Source organism: Giraffa tippelskirchi, chromosome 7, assembly GCF_054371585.1.
Source record: "Giraffa tippelskirchi isolate mGirTip1 chromosome 7, T2T-mGirTip1v1.2.pri, whole genome shotgun sequence".
Lineage (NCBI taxonomy): Eukaryota > Metazoa > Chordata > Mammalia > Artiodactyla > Giraffidae > Giraffa > Giraffa tippelskirchi.
Genome location: NC_137281.1, coordinates 112631381 through 112658324, shown reverse-complemented (window position 1 = coordinate 112658324; position 26944 = coordinate 112631381). Strand labels below are relative to the sequence as shown.

The 26944-nt window shown below is 40.9% G+C and overlaps 2 protein-coding genes across 9 annotated transcripts in view; one reads left to right on the top strand and one right to left on the bottom strand.

Moving 5' to 3' along the window:
- Positions 1-582: 582 nt before the first annotated feature.
- On the top strand, positions 583-25649 carry GCNT3 (glucosaminyl (N-acetyl) transferase 3, mucin type). Of its 8 annotated transcripts, XR_014058895.1 has the most exons (5): positions 583-716; positions 1843-2027; positions 21938-22013; positions 22232-22347; positions 24319-25649. XR_014058895.1 is itself a non-coding variant. In XM_081507593.1 (3 exons), the coding sequence occupies exon 3, from the start codon at positions 3832-3834 to the stop codon at positions 5152-5154; it is 1323 nt and encodes a 440-aa protein (XP_081363719.1). In that variant the 5' UTR covers positions 583-638; positions 1843-2027; positions 3781-3831; the 3' UTR covers positions 5155-5605. The 8 variants fall into 8 exon arrangements, 6 of the variants coding, with proteins under 6 accessions (XP_081363719.1, XP_081363717.1, XP_081363721.1 ...); XR_014058894.1 differs by lacking the exons at positions 583-716; positions 1843-2027 and adding an exon at positions 21685-21720; XM_081507593.1 differs by lacking the exons at positions 21938-22013; positions 22232-22347; positions 24319-25649 and adding an exon at positions 3781-5605 and having other exon boundaries at positions 583-638.
- Positions 21406-26944, bottom strand: part of GTF2A2 (general transcription factor IIA subunit 2) — a 30283-nt gene continuing 24744 nt past the window's right edge. Inside the window, exons 4-5 of the mRNA XM_081507610.1 lie at positions 23683-23809; positions 21406-21699 (exon numbers count right to left, since the gene is read on the bottom strand). Of these exons, the coding sequence (XP_081363736.1) occupies positions 21674-21699; positions 23683-23809 (153 nt within the window). The 3' untranslated portion in view covers positions 21406-21673. The remainder of the gene's footprint in view (positions 21700-23682; positions 23810-26944) is intronic.

Below are 26944 nucleotides of genomic sequence, written 5' to 3'. Positions count from 1 at the left end.
CATGAAGTGATGGGAGTAGATGCCATGATCTTAGTTTTCTGAACGTTGAGCTTTAAGCCAACTTTTTCACTCTCCTCTTTCACTTTCATCAAGAGGCTCTTTAGTTCTTCTTCACTTTCTGCCATAAGGGTGGTGTCATCTGCAAATCTGAGGTTATTGATATTTCTCCCGGCAATCTTGATTCCAGCTTGTACTTCTTCCAGCCCAGCGTTTCTCATGATGTACTCTGCATAGAGGAGGTCCCCAAAAGGAAAAGACCTAACTTCCCGATGCTTTACTGGGCGCTGCGTAAACAATTCTCGTAGAAGGAAGGCAGCACTGACTCACCCCCGATATTACACTGTTGTCTTTCCACGAAGCCTGCCCTTCTGGACTCACCTTTGTTGTGTGGAATGGGGGAGTCTGCAAACCATGTTAGTGCTTTATCAGCGCCCCCTGTTACACTCTGCCAATAGGGGGCGCTGGAGGGAGGCAGTGAGGCTGGAGGCGGAACTTCCTGTTGCCTTTCTCTGTACAGTGCTTATGTGAGCATCACCATGGCAACGCCCTTTTACCTCGCTGTCGCCATTCCTTTAGGTGCCTACACTGAATCCAGTTAACAGTAACGGAGGACAGAGACACCAGGCTCTTCAGGAGAGGTCTGGATCTCAGGCTAAAAGGATCTCCTCTGAGCTCAGTGACCCAGGCACCATCTGCTTAGGGTTCCCATCTCAGAGGTCTGAGTTGCTCCTTGTTGGCACCCCTCTTCCCAAATTCTCAAGTAAACAATTCCTAAGTATCTCCCTCCTTCCAGCCTACTTCCAGCAATTGCTACTTTCCTAATAATTTAGCATCGTCTATCCCTCCCCCCACTTTCACTTACTTACTTGATACCTAGTTAAATTCTTTTCATGAAATTATTAATATTAAATTTGCTATTTCAAACATTTGGCGAGGAATGCTGCATTTTTGGAGGAGTGATTTGAGGGTGAGACAGACAAAGAGTGGCAAGCAATGTGAGCAGTTCTTTTGTTTTTTCTTGGGTGTGGCATATGAGGATCTTAGTTCCCTACCTAGGAATTGAACCTGTGCCCCTTGCTTTGGGAGGTCATAGTGTTAACTACTGGACCATCAGGGAAGAACCTGTCAGCAAAGTCCCTGCCAGCAGTTTTGAAGGAGGCATTTTTCACACTGTATGGCCAAAACCACCTATGGGACTCTCTTGCTGTTATCCTTTGTTCAGATTGCCAAGAACCCTAGAGTCTCAGACATTAGTGAGGGAGATCTACAGTCTGGAACCTCAAGGATATTTCTACAACCTAAAGATTATTAACAGTCATGGAAAGGCAAATGGATTTTTTGTTTGTTTTGTTTTGTTGAGAAGTTGCCATGAAAGAACAAACTCTGGTTTTTACTTACTTTTTCCCTTCAAATAAAACAACAAAAGAAACAACTTTGAAGGTCATTTTTATTGCTTCAGAATTCAGTGAAATTCAGGGAGTCTTCAGGGAACATAACAGGAGTGACCTCTGATCTCCAGGCCAAAAGAAGGCAAGGGAATACCTGTATGTTTTTATGGTTCCTTGTTAAGAGGGAAGAATGCTTTCAGGTTCTTGCATGAGTATTGACAGGTTGTTACGAATGATTGTGCAGCAGGAGAGCATGGGTACAAACTGGGCTGTTCTGGATCAAATAGCTGCTTGCCTTCCCAGACATTGCCAGCATTTTTTTCTGCTTGCTCACCTCCCTCGGTGACTTACTCTTGCAAATATGATCCTGAATGATATATCTGAGCTTGCTCTCTTATCTGAGAGCAGGAAGCTGGGTGAGTGACGGAGGCACCTGCTGCTCTTTACTTTACAGAGATTAAGGAGGAGACTGCCACAGCCTCTTGGATGTCCTGTGGAAGTTAGAAAACATATTCTGGAGAGGCTGAAAGGAGACCAGGAAATATGGTGCTCGTGTTCGCTTCCACAGAACCTGACCCTTGGAAAAAGAAACAGACTGTGGCAAGAGATCTTCCCTAAATAGGACAGAAGCTATTAAAGGTGAGAGTTTTCTTTATTGTTCATTTTTCTTTCGTCTTAGATTTTCATAAGTTATTCCTCAAGTGGATACAATCTTATGCATCAAAGGAGATTGTGATAAGGGAAAAGAGTTATTGCTGGAAGGATATGTCACATTTTGTTTCTCTTTCTCACCTTTTAGGAATTTTTTTTGCCCCTATAGTATCTGGTTTTCTTTGGTACTAAGTATCCTAGTGATTCAAATAGACATTTAAATAGACATACTTTTTCATATTCTTTTTCATTATGTTTTATCACAAGATATTGAGTATAGTTCCCTGTACTGTATTGTAGGACCTTGTCTATTTTTTTACATAGTAGTTTCTAAGTACCCTATATTGTATTTACAATGTAACTGTGGTGGAGGAATAGGTATCAAGCTTACACACACACACACACACACACACACACACACACACACACACACACACACACACACAAATGGTGAGGGGGGATGAGGGAATATGGATGAGTTCAAGCTTACACACACACACACACACAAATGGTGAGGGGGGATGAGGGAATATGGATGAGTTCAAGCTTACACACACACACACACACACACACACACACGCAAATGGTGAGGGGGGATGAGGGAATATGGATGAGTTCCAGATTTGCTTCTTGTAAGTATGTGATATTTGGCAAGTTATTTAGCTTCTGTTTTCCTCTCTATAAAAGAGGCCTAATAATACTGTGTTTTAAGCATGCTGTGAAGATGCAATGGGACAACGTAAAGAAACATTTCTGACTCATAGAAAGTACTCATTACATCCTGTATATGCATAGCTCTGTGTGTCTCTGTGTGTGGATGGTGGTGGTTTAGTTGCAAAGTTGTGTCTGACTATTGCGACCCCATGGACTATAGCCTGCCAGGCTCCTCTGTCCATGGAATTCTCAAGGCAAGAATACTGGAGTGGATTGCCATTTCCTTCTCTATGTGTAGATATATTTTATTTATTTATTTTTGGCCTCACTGTGCAGCATGTGGGATATTAGTTCTACAGCCAGAGATTAAACCCGCACCCACTGCCTTTGAAGCGTGGAGTCAACCACTGGACCACCAGGAAAGTCCCTGGATAGATTTTAAATCTGAGTAGACTGAAAGTTATCTATATGAATGACTACAATGTATTTTTGGAATTATGTTCAATTTTTTGTACTTGTTTAAGAACATTTTCTTTAAAGCATGGCTAGATGCCATATCTAACCAGTGAATTATGTGTGGTGAAAGCATCTAAAATATGAACTGTCAAATAAGACCAAGAAGTGAACTTTATCTTTTAAAAGCACTTTGGATTTCTAGAACTGAAGGTGAGAGTGTGAACTTCCTGTCTTTTCTGTCTAGACCAATCACAAATTCTGTCCTCCAGATAAAAGCTATTTTAGACACAGGGTGGTAAGGTATGGGCAGAAGTCCTCTCTTCCTTGGAATAAAGGGTGGGGACTTCCTCTTACTCAGTACTCCTCCACAGCAGCAGGTACCCAGGGCTGCTTCCTTTTTTTCTCTCCTGGGTAGAGGTGGAGCTGGGTCCTAACTCCGGTCCCAGCATGTTCAGCTGGGTTGCAGCATCAGGTTACAGATCTCCATCCACAAGGGTCCTAGGCAGGACTTGACTGAGGATATTTGTCTAGAGAAGAAATCTATCTTTGCCATCACTCTGGAGTTGAACTTGATGTTCCTTGAGGATGTTCCGGATTAATTTGTAACTGAAGGCATTTTGTTCTGTCCAAGGACCTCCTCCTCCGCCTTCTCTGTGCCCAAACTCTACCGATCTCCCATCCCATGAAGATGACTGGGTGGAAAAAGAAGCTCTGCCGCGGGCATCATCTGTGGGCCCTGGGCTGCTATATGCTGCTGGCCGTTGTTGCTCTGAGGCTTTCTCTCAGATTGAAATGTGATGTAGATTCCTTGGATCTGGAGTCCAGGGACTTCCAAAGTCAGCACTGTAGGGACATCTTGTACAAGAACCTGAAGCTGCCAGCAAAGAGATCCATCAACTGTTCTGGGATCACACGAGGGGACCGGGAAGCGGTGGTCCAGGCTCTCCTGGACAACCTGGAAGTCAAGAAGAAGCGGTTGCCTTTCACTGACACCGATTACCTCAACATGACCAGAGACTGTGAGCGGTTTAAGGCCCAAAGGAAGTTCATACAGTTCCCATTGAGCAAAGAAGAGTTAGACTTCCCCATTGCATATTCGATGGTGGTCCATGAGAAGATTGAAAACTTTGAACGGCTGCTGCGAGCTGTGTATGCCCCTCAGAACATATACTGTGTCCATGTGGATGAGAAGTCCCCAGAAACTTTTAAAGAGGCAGTCAAGGCCATTATTTCCTGCTTCCCCAATGTCTTCATGGCCAGTAAGTTGGTTCCGGTGGTTTATGCCTCCTGGTCCAGAGTGCAGGCTGACCTGAACTGTATGGAAGACTTGCTCCAGAGCTCGGTGCCATGGAAATACTTACTGAATACATGCGGGACAGACTTCCCCATAAAGACCAATGCCGAGATGGTCCTGGCCCTCAAGATGTTGAATGGGAAGAACAGTATGGAGTCTGAGATACCTTCTGAGTACAAAAAAACCCGCTGGAAATACCGCTACGAGGTGACAGACAGACTGTACCTAACCAGCAAGATGAAGGACCCTCCTCCTGATAATTTACCTATGTTCACGGGGAATGCCTATTTTGTGGCTTCTCGAGCCTTTGTCCAACATGTTTTAGAGAACCCCAAATCCCGAAGGCTGATTGAATGGGCCAAAGACACCTATAGCCCCGATGAACACCTCTGGGCCACCCTTCAGCGTGCACCATGGATGCCTGGCTCTGTTCCCTACCACTCCAAGTATCACGTCTCAGACATGACTGCCATAGCCAGGCTGGTCAAGTGGCAGGGCCACGAGGGAGATGTCAGCATGGGGGCACCTTACGCACCTTGCTCTGGAATCCATCAGCGGGCCATCTGCATTTACGGGGCCGGGGACTTGCACTGGATTCTCCAGAACCATCACCTCTTGGCAAACAAGTTTGACCCAAGGGTGGATGATAACGTCCTGCAGTGTTTAGAAGAGTATTTACGTCATAAGGCCATCTATGGGACTGAACTTTGAGCTGTACTGTGGGCGGATCGCTACCTGAGGGCCAGGGACATGTGCCAACACACCCAGGGCATGCTGGTTCTGTGTGGGGTGGGGGGCGAGGGCTGTGGACTCCATGGCATCCCCCAGGGTCAGAGGCCTGCTCTTGGAGTGTGCAGAGTAGACATGCTGCCTTGCAGACTGCTGCCCTGGGTGAACACTGACTGGTCGCTCAGCCCACTTCCAATAGCTCCTTCACTCACTTTCTCACCGAGTTCATAATAAGAACCAGCTGTCTGGGTAAGTGTGGGAGGAGACCCTGGTGAAATCCAGGGTCTGGACTGGTTGAATTGGTATCGACTTTTCCCCTCTCTGGAGGTGCCCATTCCTAATAATTCTAGGCTTGTTAGTGGGGAGGGGACTTTGATGGACAGAAGGCCTTCTGTTTTGTACTATTAACTCAATAAATAGCTTCTGATTAAAATCTCTACCTCTTTATTTATTTGTCTAGTAAGCCAGAAATAAGATAAAACTGTGAGACTTTTTCTCATAACTCTTCGTGACATTTGAAATCCCCGGTGGCCAGCAAGAGAATCACCATTATTCCCTAGTGATCATGGCAGGCTGTCTAAATGGCCGATGCACAAGAATGTAAAGCCCCCCTTGTTCTGTTAACATTGCCAGAAAAAAAGGCAGGGTGATTTAACCAATGTGACCATCCATATCCTTACAGGAAAATTACAGCACTAATTTTGCAAGCTTCATGGCCAAAGCTTAATGTTCCATAACAAAGATTGTAGCAGCCATTAGGTAAGGTCACCGTATAATTTGCTGTCAAAACTGGAACTCATTTTAGTTGGTGGGGGGGGTGGGTGGCCTGTAGTATTAACAATTATTTAGATAACAAGAATAAACTAGGTCTGGTTACTCCGTCTTTATGCCTCTTGAGTCAAAACTCTTGTTTAGGAATGTGAATGGAATGGTCACTGATTCTGCGGTTTATACATTTCCCTGGGGAGAGACAGTTGTGTGTGTGTATGTGTATGTGCATTCTCTGCCTCAGCCTTCTGGCCACCTGCCCAACAAATGTTACCCAGTGAAACAGTTTCTTTTCTAAAGCTCCAGAGATAATTATCAGGTTGTGTTAGTTGCTTAGGTGTCGGACTCTTTGCAACCGTTTGCGACCTCGCAGACTGGAACCCACCAGGCTCCTCTGTCTGCGGGATTCTCCAGGCAAGAATACTGGAGTGGATTGCCATTCCCTTCTCCAGAGGATCTTCCCAACCCAGGGATTGAACCCTGGTCTCCTGCATCACAGGCAGATTCATTACCGTTTGAGCTACAGGGAGATCTCAGGTTATCAGAAGGCAATTAGCTGCAAGTTATATTCTTCTGTGATGAGGAAGTGATACTTTGTAAACAGATAAGCATATCTTGTATATGGTAGAACTGGTTTTCTGCATATAGTACATTCTGGAAAAGTGATTTACACACCAGTTTGTATAATTTGGGGCTTCGCTGATGGCTCAGTTGGTAAAGAATCCGCCTGCAATGAGACCCCGGTTAGATCCCTGGGTCGGGAAGATCTGCTAGAGAAGGGATAGGCTACCAACTCCAGTATTCTTGGGCTTCCCTTGTGGCTCAGCTGGTAAAGAATCCGCCCACAATGTGGGAGACCTGGGTTCGATCCCTGGGTTGGGAAGATCTCCTGGAGAAGGGAAAGGCTACCCACTCCAGTATTCTGGCCTAATTTCATGGACTGGATAGTCCATGGGGTCGCAAAGAGTTGGAACATGACTGAGCGACTTTCACTCACTCACTCACTTGTATGATTTGAATGACGTTCCCATTAATATGTCATGCTGCACGAGCCTGTATTTCTTCATTTCTGATTTTGATTCAGTTCATCGAGTGTTCTCTCACAATCAACTTGCCCAGCATTCCATGTACTCTGACATAGCTATGACTGTGTCTGGCACAGTGACTTTTCTGAGTTAGTGATTGCTTCTGTAAGGTGGTATTCCTTTGATAATTGGCAATGCCACCACCAGCTTACCTGCACTGTCGCAGGGCCCTCGTCACCTGGCTCTCATCATGGAGATGACTAATGAGTAGTCAGTTGCTCTGCAGTGAGCCCTGTAAGGTCTGTCCTTAGCAGCAATGCCTGTAGACCTCTCCACTTATTAGCCTTCTGACTGTCCTTGGTTCCCCTCTGAGGGAGCTGCAAGGGGGCAGAAAAGTTTCCAAGTACACGTGTCCTGAAAAAAGAATTTGCGTCTTTGGCTTCATAGTCAACTTCTCCTTTAAGTTTTCATGTGGAAAAAAAAAATATGTCTTTATATAAATACATTAAAAAGATTAAAATGTGAACTTATCGTTTTGGGGGAACAAGTTGCTGGAATTCTCCAAGCATTGACATTTCCTCTAGAAATAGTATACATTCAGGTGAACAGGAAGTTCTCTTTATTTAGTAACAAACACAAGGTTTTCATATCAGAAGGGTCAAATTTCACCCTCCTTGGGTTAGTGTATTTTAGAAATTGTACAATTAAACCAACACATCTGTTGATTTTTCCTTCTCTCATATCTGTTTCTATACCTTATCTCTGGAAAGGAAACATCCTATTAATGAATTGAGCATCTGTGTTTGTATTCCTTTACAAAGCTTGAATTTCCTCTTTTGATTTGTGGACTGTTGATAAGTGTTGTTTTAATAACTATATTTTTGCTGCACACTCTGCCCATTGTAATATGCCCTCTTTTCTTGATTTTGTAAAAATTTAAGAAAGGAAGAAAAGGCAGTTAATCTTGTTTGGAAAGAGATGATATAATTTATTTGGGGAGAACAAGTATTTGAATGAAAAATGGACAGAATAATTAAATCCACAGCCTGCCTTAAGTACTTCAGCTGAACTGAGTTTATCTACTGTGACTTCTTTCCCTTAGTTAGTCAGTCGTTACAGAGATATAGATCCCATCTCTATGATGCTTGAGTGTATGACAAGCAATGGAACAGCTCATTCACTCATTCCACAAATGTTAATTAAGCTCTTAGTATTTACTAGGCATTGTTCTTGGCACCAGGGGTAGTGTAGTCAATAAAACAGAGATTCCCATGCTAATGTTGTTCACATACTAGTGGGAAAACAACTATAAACAGTTAACATATATGTATATTAGAAGGAGACAAGTGCTAGAGAGAAATTGAAGTGAATGAGACCTTCCAGTGGCGGGGTGGGGTGGGGGGGTTTGTTAAATAGTGTGGTCAGGTCAGGGAGGTTACATTTTAATGAAAAATGTAACATTTGAGTAAACATCCGAAGGAGAGGAAAGAATGACCGGTGAGGATAAATGGGGGAAGAACATTCTAGGCCAAGAGGAAAGACTGCATAGCCCTGAAGCAGGAACACACCTGTCATGTTTAAGGAACAAGGAAACTGGTGTAAATGGAGCAGAGGAAAGGGAGGGGTGAAAGAGCTGAGAACACGGGAAGAGGATGTATCCTGAGGGCCTTTGTGACGCATAAGGTGGACTTTGTCTTTTCTGAGCGAGATGGTAGGCCGCTGGAAGGGTTCGAGTAGAGGGCTGGCATGATCTGACTAACATTTGAATGGGGCAGGGAGGCTAGTGCAGAGGCCAGCGTGCGGATGCCAGCCCTAGCAGCAGTGGCGAAGACCTGGGTAGCAGCAAGAGAAATGGTCAAAGTGGTCAGATGCTGGAAATGTTTTGAAGGTTCAATATGAGAGTTTACTGACAGATGGAGTTTGTTTACGAGAGCAGTGGAGGAGTCAGGGATGACTCCAGTGGTTTTGTTCGGGTGTTAAGTTTAGGAGCATAGGGTTACTATTAACCATGACGGGCACATTGTAAAAGAGTGGTTGTTTAGCGGAAGACCATGGGTTTGACTTTGAAGATATAAAATTGAAGATGCCTATTAGACATCTGAGAAGATGTTGAGGGGATGACTGTGACAGGAGTCTGGGTTCAGGAGAGAGGTCTGGACTGGAGACACTTAACCTGGTGTTCTTCAGTGTATATATCATATAAAGCCATGAAATGGGATGAGAGCCCTCAAGAAGTGAACAGAAATAGAAAAGACTCCATAGACTGTCAGACTTCTTTGTAGGAAAAGCTTTCCTTTCCTAGGTATTCCTAAAATTTCAAAGAGCAGACTCGAATTAATGACTAGAGAAAGTAAATGTGGAAAGAGCTTGAACATTGGAGTCAGAGGACTTCTAGTTTCTCCTGAAGGGAGGTAGATAACAGTCTGATGCATATCTTTGAATTGTCCTGCAGAAACTAAGACTTACATCTGGTGGAGGATCACAAGATCTTAAACCCCAGACTGGTAGAACGAGAAGATTGACGATTAACATTCCTGAAACCTCACCCAACCTGATCACACATCCTGCAACCCTCATGTCTAAAGTTGCCTTTAAAAACCAAAACCCATTGGGAACTTCGGGTCTTTTGAGTATTTAGCTGGCCAGTCTCCTTGCTTTTGTTGTTTAGTTGCTCAGTCATGACTGACTCTTGTGACGCTATGGCCTACGTGTTCATGGTTCCTCTGTCCATGGGATTTCCCAGGCAAAAATACTGGATTGGGTTGCCATTTCCTTCTCCAGGGATCTTTCTGGTCCAGGGATTGAACCTGGGTCTCCTGCATTGCAGGCAGATTCTTTACCATCTGAGCCACCAGGGAAGCCCACAAATAATGGTACTTTCCTTTATCACCATCCTGTGTTAGTGGGTTGGCTCTGCGGCCTTCAGGTGAGTGGATCCAAGTTCACTAACACCACTACTCAGTGACCTGTTTTTTAATTTTTTGTAAGTATTCTCTTCTGTTTATGACTCCTTAAACTCAACATTCTGAGTTTCATCTATGTTGCATGTAGTTGTAGCTCAATGATTTTCACTGCTGTGTGATATCCCCTATGTGAATATACCATAGTTTTATCCATTCAATTGCTGATGAATATTTAGGTTAATTTTTATGAATTGTGCTCGATGAACTTCTTGAAATGTTTTATAGGGAATATATGTATACATTTCAGTTTAGTAGGTATGTAGGAGTGAAATTGCTGGGCCATAAGGTATACACATGTTTACCTTTAATAAGTTCTGTCATAGTTTTTACAACATGATCTACCAATATAACTCCCACCAGCAAGGTGTAAAAGTTGCATTTGCTTCATTTCTTTGCTAATATTACTAACCTTTGTCATTTTAATCCTTCTTGTGGGTGCTGGTGATATCAGATGGTAATTTTAATTTGCATCACTCTTCAGTAGCTTTTCAAATGCTTATTGCCATTTGGATATTCTGAAGTTCTCATTCGATTACCCGTATTTTGTTCAGGCTTCCCTTGTAGCTCAGTTGGTAAAGAGTCTGCTTTCTATGCAGGAGTGAGTGAGTAAAGTTGTTCAGTCCTGTCCGACTCTTTGTGACCCCATGGACTGTAGCCTACCAGGTTCCTCCGTCCATGGGATTCTTCAGGCAAGAATACTGGAGTGGGTTGCCATTTCCTTCTCCAGGAGATCTTCCCGACCCAGGGATTGAACCCAGGTCTCCCGCACTGTAGGCAGATGCTTTACCATCTGAGCCACCAGGGAATGTGGGAGACCCGGGTTCAATTCCTGGGTTGGGAAGATCTCCTGGAGAAGGAAATGACAACACATTCCAGTATTCTTGCCTGGAGAATCCCATGGACAAAGAGTCTGGTGGGCTGAAACAGCAAGATGATTTTATGAGGAAATGGGGAAGAGATAGTGGAGGTTAAGAAAGAGTCAAATGTATTAAATGTTTCAGATTGGGAACTGGAAAAGAAACCAGGAAAAAAAATGATGCCTGGCAGCATTAAGAACCCATTGACGTTAGGGAAAGTGAATATAAAAAGAAATCAGCCACTCATTCACAGTCAGCTGCAAGAGTACAGGCGTATAGTAGGAAGAGAGTAGGCTTTATTAAGGTTTGTGATTTATCCTAGCAAGTATGAGAAAAATTATCAACTCCTGACCTACATGCAGACTAAGTTTCTAACCCCAACTGGGCTATTTTGAAGTAAAGCCCAAATATATTTTTATTTTTAAAAATAATTTTATGTATTTACTTATGACCGTGCTGTGTCTTCATTGCTGTGAGGGCTTTTCTCTAGCTGTGACAAGCAGGGGCTAGTCTCTCCTTGTGGTGTGTGGGCTTCTCATCACAGTGGCTTCTCATTGCAGAGCACATGCTCTAGGGCTTGCAGGCATTAATGATTGTGGCACATGGGCTTAGTAGCTCCGAGGCACATGGGATCTTCCTGGACCAGGGATTGAACCCATGTCTCCTGCACTGGCAGGCAGATTCTTTACCAATGAGCCACCAGGGAAGCCCCTAAATATATTTTTAAATTAACTTATTCTTCAGTATGTAAATCTCAACTGAGATAAGTAATAAACATTAAAAAAACTCAACATATTATATCATACCTAACATAGTAACGGTAATTCTTTGATACCAAATGTTTTTAAATTTTGCCCAGTGTCTTAATTATGTTGTATGGTGGGTTATTTGAATTAAGATACATTGGGTTGATAAATCTTGTAAATCTCTTTTAATTTTAGTTTCCTTTCTCCATCTTTTTTGTTTTGGCAGTTTGTTAAACAAGTTTTTTTTTTTTTTTCCACCTGAATGGTCACCATGTTTTGGATTCTGCTGATAGGACACCAGCAATATTATTTAACATATTTAATATGTTCCTGTCCCCAATATTTCTTATAAACTGGTACTTAGATTTAGAAGCTTAAAAGGATTCAGGTTTGAAGTTTTGCCAAGAAAATTTCATTTTGGTATCTTGTATTTCCTATTCCATCACAGCAGGAGGTACATATGTCTGTTTGGCCTTTTTCTTTTTTTTAATGTTGGGATTGAACTATGGGGTTTGGAAGTTGTCAGGTGGATTATACATTTCCTATAACCTTTTCACCTAATCATTTAAGCAGCCATTGAAAATCATTGTTTAGTCCTATTATTTTATAACAAATTACAAAATGGTAGTATCCTAATAGGAGAAGGCAATGGCACCCCACTCCAGTACTCTTGCCTGGGAAACCCCATGGACGGAGGAGCCTGGTAGGCTGCAGCCCATGGGGTCACGAAGAGTCGGACACGACTGAGCGACTCACTTTTACTTTTCACTTTCATGCACTGGAGAAGGAAATGGCAACCCACTCCAGTATTCTTGCCTGGAGAATCCCAGGGACGGAGGAGCCTGGTGGGCTGCCGTCTACGGGGTCGCACAGAGTCGGACACGACTGATGCGACTTAGCAGCAGCAGCAGTATCCTAATTCTATAAATCCTTCATTTAAAATTTAATGTGAAGCAAAACTTCCTTATCAACTGTATTGCTACTCTGAAGAAGAATTATTTCCCTTTATCAATTTGCAGAATAATGAATTGGTTACCTAATGAAAATGAATCTACGTGTATTTATTTAGAACTCCAGAAATGTTAAAAAACATAATTTATATGCTGTGATTCACTGCACTTATTTTAATGATGCTCCATCTTTGGCTAGTGTATTTTCCTATGGCTAAAGGACCAAAGTATCACAAACATAGTGGCTTAAAACAACAGAAACTTACCGTTTCACAGGTCTGGATGACAGAAGTCTAAAACCAGTTTCACTGGGTCAGGACAGGGTATTGGCATGGCCATGCTCCCTCTGGAGGCTTTAGGGGTGAACCCTCTCCTTGTGTCTTCCAGCTTCTGTGGCTGCCAGCATTCCTTGGCTTGTAGCTGTATTGCTCCAGTCTTTCCCTCCATGGTCATATTGCTTTCTTTTCTCCTGTATGCCAAGCCTCCTTCTGCACCCCTCTTATAGATACATGTGATTGCACTTAGGACCCATCCTGATTATCTTACACTTTCCCCCATTCCAAGATCCTTAATAACATTTGCAAAACTTTTGCCACATAAGGAAACATTTACACATTCCAGGGATCAGGACTTGGTATCTCTGGGAGTCATTATTCAGCAGAGTGAGAACCTTTTAAAGTTGGCTGTTTCCTTGGGATATGATTCCAGTAATTTTGGATAACTTCCTCATTTTCTGTTATAAGAAGCCTTTCTAAGATTGTGTTTCTATCCTTTACCTTTAGTTAGCTATTCTCATAAAAATTTTCTGGTTTCTAAATATGAATGGTATTTTTAAACCATAATTTTGGCATTAGAGATGCTCTTTGTAAATGGGTTGTCACTGAAACAAAGGATCCAGGAATCAAGAGGGTAAGTATGGCTCTTGGCAAAGTTACATTCAATAACCCATTGAAGAGAATTTTTGCTTCTGGTATCTGCAACTTTGGGCTCTGCTTTTTGGGCCCCAAGGGAGGAATTCTTCCACCAGGAAACCAACAATGTTCCCACTGAACTGGAAATTGAGATTCCCCCTTGAGTATTTAGGGTTCTTGTGACCCTGGACCAACAGGAAAACAAGGGGGTTATTATATTGACTGCGGTGAAAAGTGAGTCGCTTGGCTGTGTCTGACTCTTTGCAACTCCATGGATTGTAGCCTGCCAGGCTCCTCTGTCCATGGAATTCTCCAGGCAGGAATATTGGAGTGGGTAGCCATTCCTTCTCCAGGGGATCTTCCCAACTCCAGGGATCGAATCTGGATCTCCTGCACTGCAGGTGGACTCTTTACTGTCTGAGCCATCAGGGAAGCCCATTGACTGGGGTCATTGATCCCAATTATCAAGGGACATATAGCTGCTGGTAAACACTGTGGTGTTGGAGGATACTCTTGAGAGTCCCTTGGACTGCAAGGAGACTCAACCAGTCCATCCTAAAGGAAATCAGTCCTGAATAGTCATTGGAAGCACTGATGCTGAAGCTGAAACTCCAATACTTTGGCCACCTGATGCAAAGAACTGACTCATTTGAAAAGACCCTGATGCTGGGAAAGATTGAAGGCGGGAGGAGAAGGGGACGACAGAGGATGAGATGGTTGGATGGCATCACTGACACGATGGACATGACTTTGAGTAGGCTGTGGGAGTTGGTGATGGACAGGGAAGCCTGGTGTGCTGCAGTCCATGAGGTCGCAAAGAGTCAGACCTGACTGCGCAACTGAACTGAACACTGTAACCCACTGGAGTGCCTTAGTGCCCCTATATTCAGTTGTAAAAGTTAAAGGAAGACTGTAGCAATTCACTAAAGGTAAATTCACTAAGAACTTAAATACTTTAGGAATGAAGTTTAGAGTCTCCTCAAGAACCACAGTCAGCTAAGGTGCTGACTGAAGGCAACTGGAAAATGGTATGGGCTGCGTGTCAAAAAGATCAGCCTGATGGCTAATTTACAAAAATGAGGACTGTGCCATTCATGTTTGTTTGTTCTATGTGTGTGTGTGTATAAACTACGTTTGATTCCTTTTTAAAACGCTGCAATTTTCAGTCACCTTAGCTTTCCTAAACTCAGTGTCTTCTCAGCTCAGCAGGGTTGCCAGGCTGTTTGGGTCCCCCTCTCCCTGTGTCTTTAGTCTGGGTATTGCTCCATGCAGACAGCTGGACGACTGTAGAGCTCATCCTTACCTCCGCCTGATTCTCGGGGATTACAGCCTGGTGTCCTGTCTGCTGTCTACTGTCTGAAGAACACGGTCTCATACATTTTGTGTACTGTTCTAGTTGTTTACGGAAGGAAGTTAAGTCCTGCCCTTGTTATTCTGGCATGACTTGAAGTCTCTGAAGATGGCAACTTGAAAAAAAAAAATTGAGATTAAAATTGACAGGTAACATTTTATTAATCTTAGATGCACAAAGTGATTTTGTGTATATATGTATATGTGTATACTGCAAAATGATTACCATGATGTTACTATCCATCAAGACACAGAAAATTTTTTTCTTGTAATGATACTTTTAAAAATTAGATCTACTTTCAGTTCAGTTCAGTTCAGTTGCTCCGTTGTGTCTGACTCTTTGCGACCCCATGGACTGCAGCACACCAGGATTCCCTGTCCATCACCAGCTCCCGGAGTTTACTCAAACTCATGTCCATTGAGTTGGTGATGCCATCCAACCATCTTATCTTCTGTTGTCCCCTTCTCCTCCTGCCTTCAATCTTTCCCAGCATCAGGGTCTTTTCCAATAATCAGTTCTTCGCATCAGGTGGCCAAAGTGTTGGAGTTTCAGCTTCAGCATCAGTCCTTCCAGTGAATATTCAGTACTGATCTCCTTTAGGATGGACTGGTTGGATCTCCTTGCAATCCAAGGGACTCTCAAGAGTCTTCTCCAACATCACAGTTCAAAAGCATCAATTCTTCTGTGCTCAGCTTTCTTTATAGTCCAATTCTCACATCCATACATGACTACTGGAAAAATCATAACTGACTAGACGGACCTTTGTTGGCCAAGTAATGTCTCTGCTTTTTAATATGCTGTCTAGGTTGGTCAGAGCTTTTCTTCCAAGGAGCAAGCGTCTTTTATTTCATGGCTGCAGTCACCATCTGCAGTGATTTTGGAGCCCCGCAAAATCAAGTCTGTCACTGTTTCCATTATTTCTCCATCTATTTGCCATGAAGTGATGGGACCGGATGCCATGATCTTCGTTTTCTGAATGTTGAGTTTTAAGTCAACTTTTTCACTCTTTTTCACTCTCCTCTTTCAGTTTCATCAAGATGCTCTTTAGTTCTTCTTCGCTTTCTGTCATAAGGGTGGTATCTTCTGCATATCTGAGGTTATTGATATTTCTCCTGGCAATCTTGATTCCAGCTTGTACTTCATCTAGTCCAGCATTTCTCATGATGTACTCTGCATATAAGTTAAATAAGCAGGGTGACAATATACAGCCTTGACGTACTCCTTTTCCTATTTGCAACCAGTCTGTTGTTCCATGTCCAGTTCTAACTGTTGCTTCCTGACCTGCATACAGATTTCTCAGGAGGCAGGTCAGGTGGTCTAGTATTCCCATCTCTTTCAGAATTTTCCACAGTTTGTTGTGATCCACACACTTAAAGGCTTTGGCATAGTCAATAAAGCAGATGTTTTTCTGGAACTCTTTTGCTTTTTCGATGATCCAGCGGATGTTGGCAATTTGATCTCTGGTTCCTCTGGCTTTTTAAATCCAGTTTGAACATCTGGAAGTTCATGGTTCATGTCCTGTTGAAGCCTGGCTTGGAGATCTACTTTCAGCAACTTTTAAACACCCAGTTGACCCTTGAACAATGAGGCTTAGGGTTGCTGACCCTTTGCAGTTGGCCTGTGTAACTTACAGTTGGCCTTCTATTTGTGGTTTTTCTGGATTCGTGGTTCCCCATCTGTGGATTCAACCTACTGTGGGTCATGTAGCACTGTCGTGTGTGTGTGTGCTCAGTCGTGTCTCTTTGCAACCTCATGGACTATAGCCCACTAGGCTCTTCTGTTCATGGGATTTGCCAGGCAAGAATAACGGAGTGGGTTAGCATTTCCTTCTCCAGCATTGTGGTACTTACTATTAAAAAAAAAAAAATCCCTGTATAAGTGGTCTTGCACAGTTCAAACTGGTGTGAATGATAGTACTTTAAAAAAAAATTTTAATTGGAGAATTTCTTTACAATGTTGCATTGGTTTCTGCTGTACAACAATGTGAGTCAGCTGTAAGTTTACACATCTCTCTTCCCTCTTGAGAAGGCAATGGCACCCCACTTCAGTACTCTTGCCTGGAAAATCCCATGGAAGGAGGAGCCTGGTAGGCTCCAGTCCATGGGGTCGCTAAGAGTTGGACAAGACTGAGCAACTTCACTTTCACTTTTCCCTTTCATGCACTGGAGAAGGAAATGGCAACCCACTCCAGTGTTCTTGCCTGGAGAATCCCAGGGACGGCGGAGCCTGGTGGGCTGCCGTCTATGGGGTTGCACAGAGTCGGACACGACTGAAGCAACTTAGCAGCAGCTTAGCAGTTTTCCTCTTGAGCTCCCTCTCACTCTCCCCATCTCTAGGTCATCGCAAAGCACTAGGCTGAGGCTCCCAGTGTTATATAGCAACTTCCCATTAGCTATTTTAACACATGATGTGTATACATTTCAGTGCTACTCTCAATTTGTTCCACACTCTCCTTCACTTGTTACCTATAGTCACTGTGCTGTACATTATATTCTCTGGACTTATTTGTATACCTGCAGGTTTGTATGACACCTTCACTCATTTTGCTCACCCAGGTCACCACCTGCCTCTGGCAATATCTGCTCTGTACCTATGAGTTCAGTTTATTTTAGATTCTACATATAAGTGTTTATATAGTCTTTATCTTTCTCTAACTTCTTTCATTTAGGATAATGCCCTCAGGATCCATGTTGTGGCAAATGACAAGATTTCTTTTTAAAATGGCTGAATAATATTCTGGTCCTTGCGGGCCACACATAACACTGTATGCATTCATCCATCCATGGTCACTTATTTGCACATCTCAACTATTGTAAATAGTGCTGCTTTAAACATGGGTGGAGCTTATGTTTTTAAGATAAAAATTTCATTTACTTCACATAAGTACTCAGAAGTGGAATTGCTGCATCATATTCTAAGGTTTTAAATTTCTGAGGAGTCTCCAAAGTCTTCCATAGTGGTTGCACCAATTTACATTGCTGCCAACAAGGCACGATGGTTCCCTTTTCTCTCATCTTTGCTAATGTTTGTCTTTTTGATAGTAGTATTCTAACAGGTGTGAGGTGGTATCTTACTGTGGTTCTGTGCTGCAATTCCCTGGTTAATGATGGACATCTTTTTGTGTACCTGTTGGTGTTACTTATGTCTTCTTTGGGAAAATGTCTATTCAGATCTTTTACTTTTAGCTATTGAGTTGCCTGAATTCTGTTATTTTTTGGATATAACTACATCGGATATGTAACTCGCAAATGTTGTCTTCCAATCTTTAGGCTGCCTGTTCATTTTATTGATGGTTTCCCTTGCTGTGCAGAGAAGCTATTTAGTTTGATGTAGTTCCACTTAGTTTTGCTGCCTTTGCTTTTGGTATCAAATACAAAAAAAACCCAAAAAACAAAAAAATCACTGCTGAGACTGATGTCAGGAAGCTTTACACATTTTCTTTTAGTCTAATGACTTTTGGTCTTAGGTTCTTTAGTGCATTCTGAATTAATTTTTTGGTGTAGTGTAATATAGTGGTCCAGTTTTGTTCTTTTGTATGTGGATGCAGTTTTCCCAATGCCATTTATGGACAAGACTGTCCTTGTCCCATTGCATATTCTTGCCTCCTTTGTCATAAATTGACCGTTTATGTGTGGGTTTATTTCTGGGCTCTCTATTCTGTTCCATTGATCTATGTGTTTGTTTTTATGCCAATGTACTACACTGTTTTGATTACTATAGATTCATAATATAGTCAGAAAGCAGGAAGTGTGATGATTTCAGGGTCGTTCTTGCTTTAGCTGTTGAAGGTGTTTTGTGGTTCACTTTGGGGAACAGAATGAGTAAAAGCAGAGGAAGAAAGGATTAGAGAATAAGACAGTTGGAATATTCAAGAGAGAATACTGTTGACAGTTTTCTTGCACAATGCTCTCTTGAACTAATCCTGCTAAATCCTTTGCAGCATGCTTCGTAACACCTCAAGGCATTTACCTTAAGGCAAGGTAAATGCCTTGCCTCAAACCTTGCACACATTTTATCTACCTATGTACTAGAAAAATAAGATTCTGTCGTTACTACAGCATATACAAAGTGGTTGAATTTTCACCAATTTAGAGTGGATTTTTAGAACGGATTGACAAAACTAAGGTTGCAAATTCTTCTTTTAGTTCTGCTAATAGATGAATAGACTTTTTTTTCTTGCACATTAAGAGGCAAGTAAGCTTATTATCTCTAGAGCCTGTGGGAGAGCACAAGGGGTATACACTCTGGCTGTGTGTCTCCTGTAATCTCTAGTAAAGTCTGAGTACTACTGTGGTGGGAAGATTGGAACACTTATATCACTATGCAAATGTTAGCCATGTGATGTGTATGCATGTAATTAGAACTGAGAGGGAATGTCAGGCTGTGACTTCTGCATTCATGCCCAGGGAAAAACAGGTGTGTATGGTGGCTGAGCTAGGTACAAGAACTGGTTTCAACCTGTGGAATGAGGTATAATCCCTAGGGACTACACCTGGGGCATTACAGGTATACCATAAACACTTGGCATTCCGTACCAGTTACCTGGGTGAATATGAGTACTGAAACTCATGCAAGTTCTTCCTGTCCTTTGCTGTGTTTTCTCATGACTTATGACTCATGTTCTTTGTTAACAACTAATAAGGAAAGACAGAGAAGGCAATGGCACCCCACTCCAGTACTCTTGCCTGGAAAATCTCACAGACGGAGGAGCCTGGTAGGCTACAGTCCATGGGGTCGCTAAGAGTCGGACAACTGAGCGACTTCACTTTCACTTTTCCCTTTCATGCACTGGAGAAGGAAATGGCAACCCACTCCAGTATTCTTGCCTGGAGAATCGCAGGGACGGCGGAGCCTGGTGGGCTGCCGTCTATGGGGTTGCACAGAGTCGGACACGACTGAAGCGACTTAGTAGCAGCAGCATAAGAAAGAGATCAATATGGGCTACATTCAATACAAGTGGGTTTAAGTTCTGAAGGATAGGTACAATTTTGATTCTGAAAGGTAAGTTATGACAAATGAAGGAAACTGCATAACCAAAGACAGAAGTCTTTTTTTGTGTCTTTCTCAAATTAACTGAGCAGACTATGTGATCACTGGTACGAAAGACTAGGAAGAGAACACTGGACTGGACTATGCAGCACGGGCTGCAAGAATAAAGTTCAGTTTTAATGTTAAGAATCAAGGATTGCACTGACACGCTGAGGTACCCTGGGTGCACTCAGTCCTTCCTTCCATTTGTAGGTTACAGTAGTCAACCATTTCCTACAAGAAACTCAAGACCTAAGCCAACGTGCTTCTGTATCTTTTGCAAACACAATCTAGTGACATCATTTATAGGATTTAAAATTCCCAAAAAAGTATGCACCTCCAGTCATAGACTTCTTTCTGTAAAATCTCCATGACTGTTCATAACATGCAAGTTTAAACCATTATTCCTTAGGAAACAGAAATTTCTACAACCATTGTTAAGTTTACTATCAACATTACTTATCTTGTAACCATTATGTTGAACCTTCAAAATAAAAAGGTATTCATCTTGAGTAACTGCAGTTAAGACAAATCCTAATTAGGTAAAAACTTTGGTAATTAAGTTTCTAAATCGGTAAAAGGGGAACAAAGTTCCTCCAGGGTGGTTGCGAGGATTATCTAGAAGAAAAACACAGAGAGCACTTGGTTTACCATAATGAAGTGAGTGATGTCCGCCCTTCTCTTACACAGATCAGACTTGAGCACTGAAAACTTAAAAATGATGACACCTATAATAACATGCTTTCTCAACAACAAAATAAGCTGAGGGATTGTGCGCAATATAAAGATCTTTTAAATATTGTAATAGGTTTATGATGGAGTGAGAATGAAAAGACAGCATCACACTGAAAAGGGTTGAATTGAGGGGGACCACAGGACGGGGCTGTACAAGCCTGCTCCTACTAAATGATAAACATTCTGTGAGACATTTTAGAAATGCCACATTCTTCACGATGTATTCCTAGACTGACAAAACTTCTTCAAATACACAAAGATATGACAGACAGTTAATAGGACTTTTTTTTTTTACTGAAAGTCTAATAACTGGTATGATGTAGAGCACTCTAGAAATGAAACTTGACTGTTACAGCCAATTTAATTATATGTCATGTGAAGACTATTTTATGTTGTTGCAAATAGGTTTTTTGGTTTTATTTTAGCTGTGAAAGTCACTCAGTCGTGTCCGACTCTTTGCAACCCAGGAATTCTCCAGGCCAGAATACTGGAGTGGGTAGCCTTTCCCTTCGCCAGGGGATCTTCCCAACCCAGAGGTCGAACCCAGGTCACCTGCATTGCAGGTGGATTCTTCACCAGCTAAGCTACAAGGGAAGCCCTTATTTTAGCTATGTAAGCTGTCTAAAGATGGTCTAATTTTTTTCCTAGTTGAGTTTTTCACACCAATGATTACCCTTGTTTTTGCACTTTGAAAAAAAGATTTTTATAAGGAAAGTTCCAGTCTGGAATTTTGGTTTTGCCCCTAATAATGTCTGCTAAACTTGCAATTGATAACTAACTTGACTCTACTGAAATGAAGGCATGTTCTAATTTCCTTTGCAAGGAACACGGTACTCTTTCAAAATGCTTTCTAGTATCTTCATATTGAGCTTAGTAGCTCTAGCAGTTATTACTCACACTGAGTTTTAAAATGAATTTATTAAAGAATGGTTCTAGGAAGGCAACGTTTGATTTGTCATAAAAAAAAAAGTTCTGTTTCTTCATGCTGTATAATAAAGAGGGTACAGAGTTATGAGCTTCTTTCTATTGGAATTCTCTGATAGTATAGCACAGAGTAGTCATTTCTGCAATGCTAGAATAAATTAAAAAAAAGTCTCTTCTATGCCTCTCTTCAAAAAGCGATGAACAGTAACAGGATGGCATTAAAAAGCTGTTTCTTTTTTCTATTCATTCTGTAGTATTGGAGCCAGTATCTAGGAAACAGAGGAGAAAGAGTAAGTTCAAGAAGCAACTTAAATATTTCAAGAAAATCTTTCAAAAGTAAAACAGGAACTAACGGTGGTGAAGAAGGGGAGACAAAAAGCTGACCACAGTAGTATCTTCTGTACTTAAATGTCATTTTACCTTAATGGGAAAGTCAACCTTTAGCCTCCATATTTATGTTAAGAAAAATCAAGTTATACTACACTTGGTTTATATACTTTTTTTCAGGTCCTCTACTTTCCCAAAATTTAAAACCACAAAGGACAATAATGTATAATCAGAAGAAATTTGTATTTAATTCCTGGTAAGAAAAAAACCCCAAATTCTAGCCACTATCACTTTTTCTCTGCTTCTCTATTACCAACTGAACTGTATTTCAGAAAGCTGACCTGTAGAAAAAATGGTTTTATTTCACAGTAGCATTGCATTTATCTGGTTAGGAATGGTATTATTACTTAATTTTCTACCTCTAAGTGCCACAGGCATTTATATTTTAATGACTGTTTTTTTCTGCTGACATAGAGGAACATGGAACACAATCTAAACTTTTCTTGAATATGCAACAATTTTTTCTTTGAAGAGCAATCACTTATACTGTGCTGTAAGTGAAGCAAGCTCCTCAGAAGCCACTGAAGGAGGTAAGGCTGATTTGTACTTTACATCCACTAAAGTTTGAGAAAGTAAGCTACATCTTTTAAGAAGCAAGAGAAATATATACTTTAAGGACCACTTATAAGTAAAATATGTATGTTTACATGGACTCTTTGATATTAAGTTTGCTCAGGGGCCTTCACTGACTTTTTGGTTATTAAATATGTTTCAAATAGTTGAAACTGACACTCAGCTAGTCTATATCTGTGCTCTCCAATATGGTAGCCACTGGCTAGGCACATGTGGTTAAAGTTAACTAATAAAAATGAGACCATTAAATATCTCAGCTACCCTAACCCATTTCAAGTGCTTAATATCAGATGTGGCTACAGGAGAGTACAGACAGAAAATTTCCATCAGGATGCTGATCCATATAATTAACTCATTTGGTAGAGGTCTAGAAATTACACAGTAATGCTCAAATTCTATAGTAGAAGTTTGAAAACCTAAGGGTTATAAGGATGCTATTAGCCTAAATTATAAGAAAGACTTGGGGAAAAAAAAATACGTTATCTGACATACAGAAATGTTATTGCTTGTGTTCCAGGAGCTATTTTTAAACAGACTTTTGTTTGTTGTTGTTATAACAAGGACCAAAGTACATGATAACTATATAAAGTCATCCTAAAGTTCTTAGAATGATTATTCCTAGTTAACCTTCTGAAATGTACAAGCCACTATAACAATGCTTGTTTTAGAGACTCTGATATCTGGAAAAGACAATTGCTTTAAAAAGGGAGAAAGGTATAATTTCAGGCAGCTATCAAAAATCATGGAACAGAAAGCAGACACATACAGTTTCTGAAACATATTAAAGGCGTGACCAAGTTCCTAGGTCTGCTGTGAAAATATCTGTGAGTAACCCATGAGAAGATTAGATGTTTACCCTTATGACTGATGGGGCTGTTATAATTATTTAAAAGATTTTAAATAATCACTTTAAAATGTATAGCTATCCAACAACACAGAAACCATAGGATAAATTGTTGAAATTAAACACTTCCTTAAGGAAAAAGAAAAAGCTTGAGAAATACTTCAAACCTGCAACAGAAATAGGGAAGAAAAGCTTACTAATTTGTTCCCTTTTCCCCAACACAAATTCAACCTGTGCAAGTAGTCTGTGTGTCATATGAAACGTTCATACCTAAAGTTAGAGGACTATTTGAGATCCAGAATTTAGAATCTGAGAAAGAAGCCAGGTCTCTAGATGAGAGTAGACCATTAGCCAACTTCCCCCCTTACTTTCAGATGATTGTCTAAAGATGGATGAAAACAAGATTTCAAGTAGTTTTGCTTTCACAGTAATTAGGGTAGACACTTACTTTTACCATCACAGGCTACAATTTTCACTTTATCCACTTTAATAAGTTCTGTCACCTCTCTGAATTCAACATCATTCAACACAAAAGTCCACACGTTATCGCAGAATCTGTACGTATTTAGAGAGCCCTTTAAAACAAAACAAAACATTGAGGCAAACCATGAAAAGTCATTTTTCCCCCCTCACATTTTTCTGCAGACAGCTTAGGAAATCCTAGCTACAAGTACATAATTCTCAAAATAGGATGAAAATTAAGGAAAATAAAGCAAAAAGTGTTAAAATATCATATTATTACTTAAAAAAAAATCCTAGATAAATATGCCAAGGTAAGAGTTTATTTCAGTTAGCAGACTATTTCCAGCACTGGAAGAGCCTGCAAGTTACTCACCTGAAATCTGAAGAAAAGCTGAAGGGAAATTTGAATTTGTATTTCTACTGCCCTCATGTGGTTAAATTATGAAAATGCATTTGAATTTTTACGAACATACTTTAAAAAAGCAACCTATTTTATTGTGTATGTTAATTCTCCAAATTTGTACAAAAGCATGGAATTCCTAGAAACATTACTATATTAGCCACTAAGATGATAACATTATTGTCCTGTGCAACTGACATTCTTCTAATTAATTTCTTTTAGGAAAAATATATGTCTAAACATTAAAAGGATCTTTTTGACGAGTGTGATGAAGGTGCAAGGATGAATGCCAGCAGAATATAATCAAAACCCGAGAGACAGACACATGCACATGGCTTCACAAAACACTGAAATTTAGTATTTGCTAAGACATTTATATGCCTAAAACCTTCAAACCAGAAAAAAAATTCAGCACAAAACTCTTCCCTTCAGTGTTACCTGTAATACCAAAATGTGAGTTCTCATTAATGTCTTACAAAGTTAGGATGACTAGGGAAACTATAATGGTTATGACTTAATTTACTAAATCCATTAAATAATAGGAATAATTACCATCCTAGGTGCTAAGGATACAATGGTAAGCAATACACATATGATCCCTGCCACTCAAGAGGTTTAGCTGAGCAGGGAAGATCATTAAAACAAGTAAATACATAGCGTGAAGTGCTATGTAAGCTTGAGTTACTTGGAGTATAGCAGGGGCACCCAAGGGTGTAGAAGACAGGACAGAGAAAGCTTGAGCTCCAAAGACTAAGAGTCAAGGGAAAGAAAGGTGGGACAGCAGAAATGAAGACAAATACTTGGAATGGGATAAGAAGTTCCAGAAACCAGAATATGACAGGAGATCCTAAGGTAAGAGATCATGAACCTTGGGAAAGCTTTCATATCCTGAGGGTATCAGGAGATCAATGAAGGATTTCAAGCAGAGGAGTAATGTACCAAAATAACTGCATTTTTGGTGATGGCATGAGGACGAGACTAGAGGGGAGTCTGACTGGAGGAAGGAGAGCCCCTAAGAAGCTGATACTTTAGCTGGCTGTGTCAAAGAGGTGAAAGAGGCTGGGCAATAGTAGGAGCAACAGGTCTTAAGAAGTGGAGAGGTTTTAAAAGGTAGATCTGTCAAAATTTGACAACCAACTGAATATGATCGGACAGTGAAGAGAGAAATCCTTGTTGTTCCCAAGTTTCTGGCTCGTGTAACAATGCCTTCATAGAAAAAGCTGGTTTGAGAGGAAAGTTAAATTTGAGTTTGAGCTACAACTTACTGTATGCAGTGAACAGCTGGACTGTAAAAGCAAGCATGGGAGAATACCAGCTTTAAAGTCAAACACTGGATGAGATCATGAAAGGAGCATATGTGAAGCCCTAGATAACCCCTTAGGAAAACCAACAATTAAGTGACACAGACAGTAGGAAACCTACACAGGAGCCTGAGAGAGGGCTCAGAGAATAGAAGGAAAGCTAGTATGGTTTCAAGGGAAGTATGGGTTTCAAAAGATTAATCAACAGTATTACTGATTGTGCACTGGATTTATGAATAAATAATTTGGCAAGAGAAGTTTCAGTAGAGGAGTGGGATTAATGCGTTGAAAATCACTCAGAACATATTGTTAAGTAAAAAGAGTTCTAAGTATAAAAATTTTTTTTCTAAAATTAGATCTGTTCTTTTGACTATAGTTTGAGCCTTTTGGAAGGCTGAAAAAACAAATGCCAACTTTAGTGTTCATTTCTGGCATCCCCAAGTGTGTGTATAATCCATGATCCTATGAACGTGTAGGTTACTGTCATATCCAGTTGGTGGTAGCTGTGTCAATAATGTGAACTAGGTAGGTCACTGTGATTTATGATTAGCATGTGAACATTCAAATATGCTGAAATTCAATACTTTATATTCAAAATACTCCTTGTATATAATATGCGGTTACACTGTATCTTTAATATACATTTTTCCCACATTTTTTTTTTTACATACATCTATAACAGTGCTGCTGCTGCTAAGTCGCTTCAGCCGTGGCCGACTCTGTGCAACCCCATAGACGGCAGCCCACCAGGCTCCTCCGTCCATGGGATTTTCCAGGCAAGAGTACTGGAGTGGGGTGCCATTGCCTTCTCTGTTATAACTGAGTAACACTTTTTAAATCCTTTAAACAGATCCAAACTAGAAATCTACAATAACTAGATCACTCAGACCTTGTGAACCCTATGACTCTATAAACAAATTCTCTACATGGGCTCAAGTTTATGTACCAGCATGGCTCAATTTAAAGGATCAAGTTTTGAATGACAAACTAGGCAGATGTGTATGTATGACTGTAAAAAAAAAAAAAAAAAGCTAACTTTGCCAGAATTACTGCTGTTCAAGAATCTACTGATTACATTTTATAAAGACATATTTTACTCTAGATAATTGTTAGGCATGTGAAATTGGTGTGACTTGTTTACAAACATAAAATACATGCAGATTTTATCCCTTCACATAAATAAGTCAAATGTGGCCCTGTTTGTCTTCTTTTGCCCCCTATACCCAATATCCAGAACAATGCCTTGTACTAATAGGCATTGAAATGTTTGGCATTTTGTCTTTTGTGTTTTTCATCACCAACTACAACCAAAAAACTCCAAACACTGATGTTCTCTTAAACGCAAATTAACATCTATGTTCTTTTTATATGATGCTTTTCATATCTTTGAATTTACTGTCAAATTAAGATTTTGTTCAGTTTGGGCTTACTGTTCAAAGTATAAATGATTCCTATGAGACCTAGCTACCAGAAGAGACCATTATCTGCCAACAGGTCTGCCAATAGGCCATGTTATTTAAGAGCAGGTGGGACGCAAAATGAAGTTT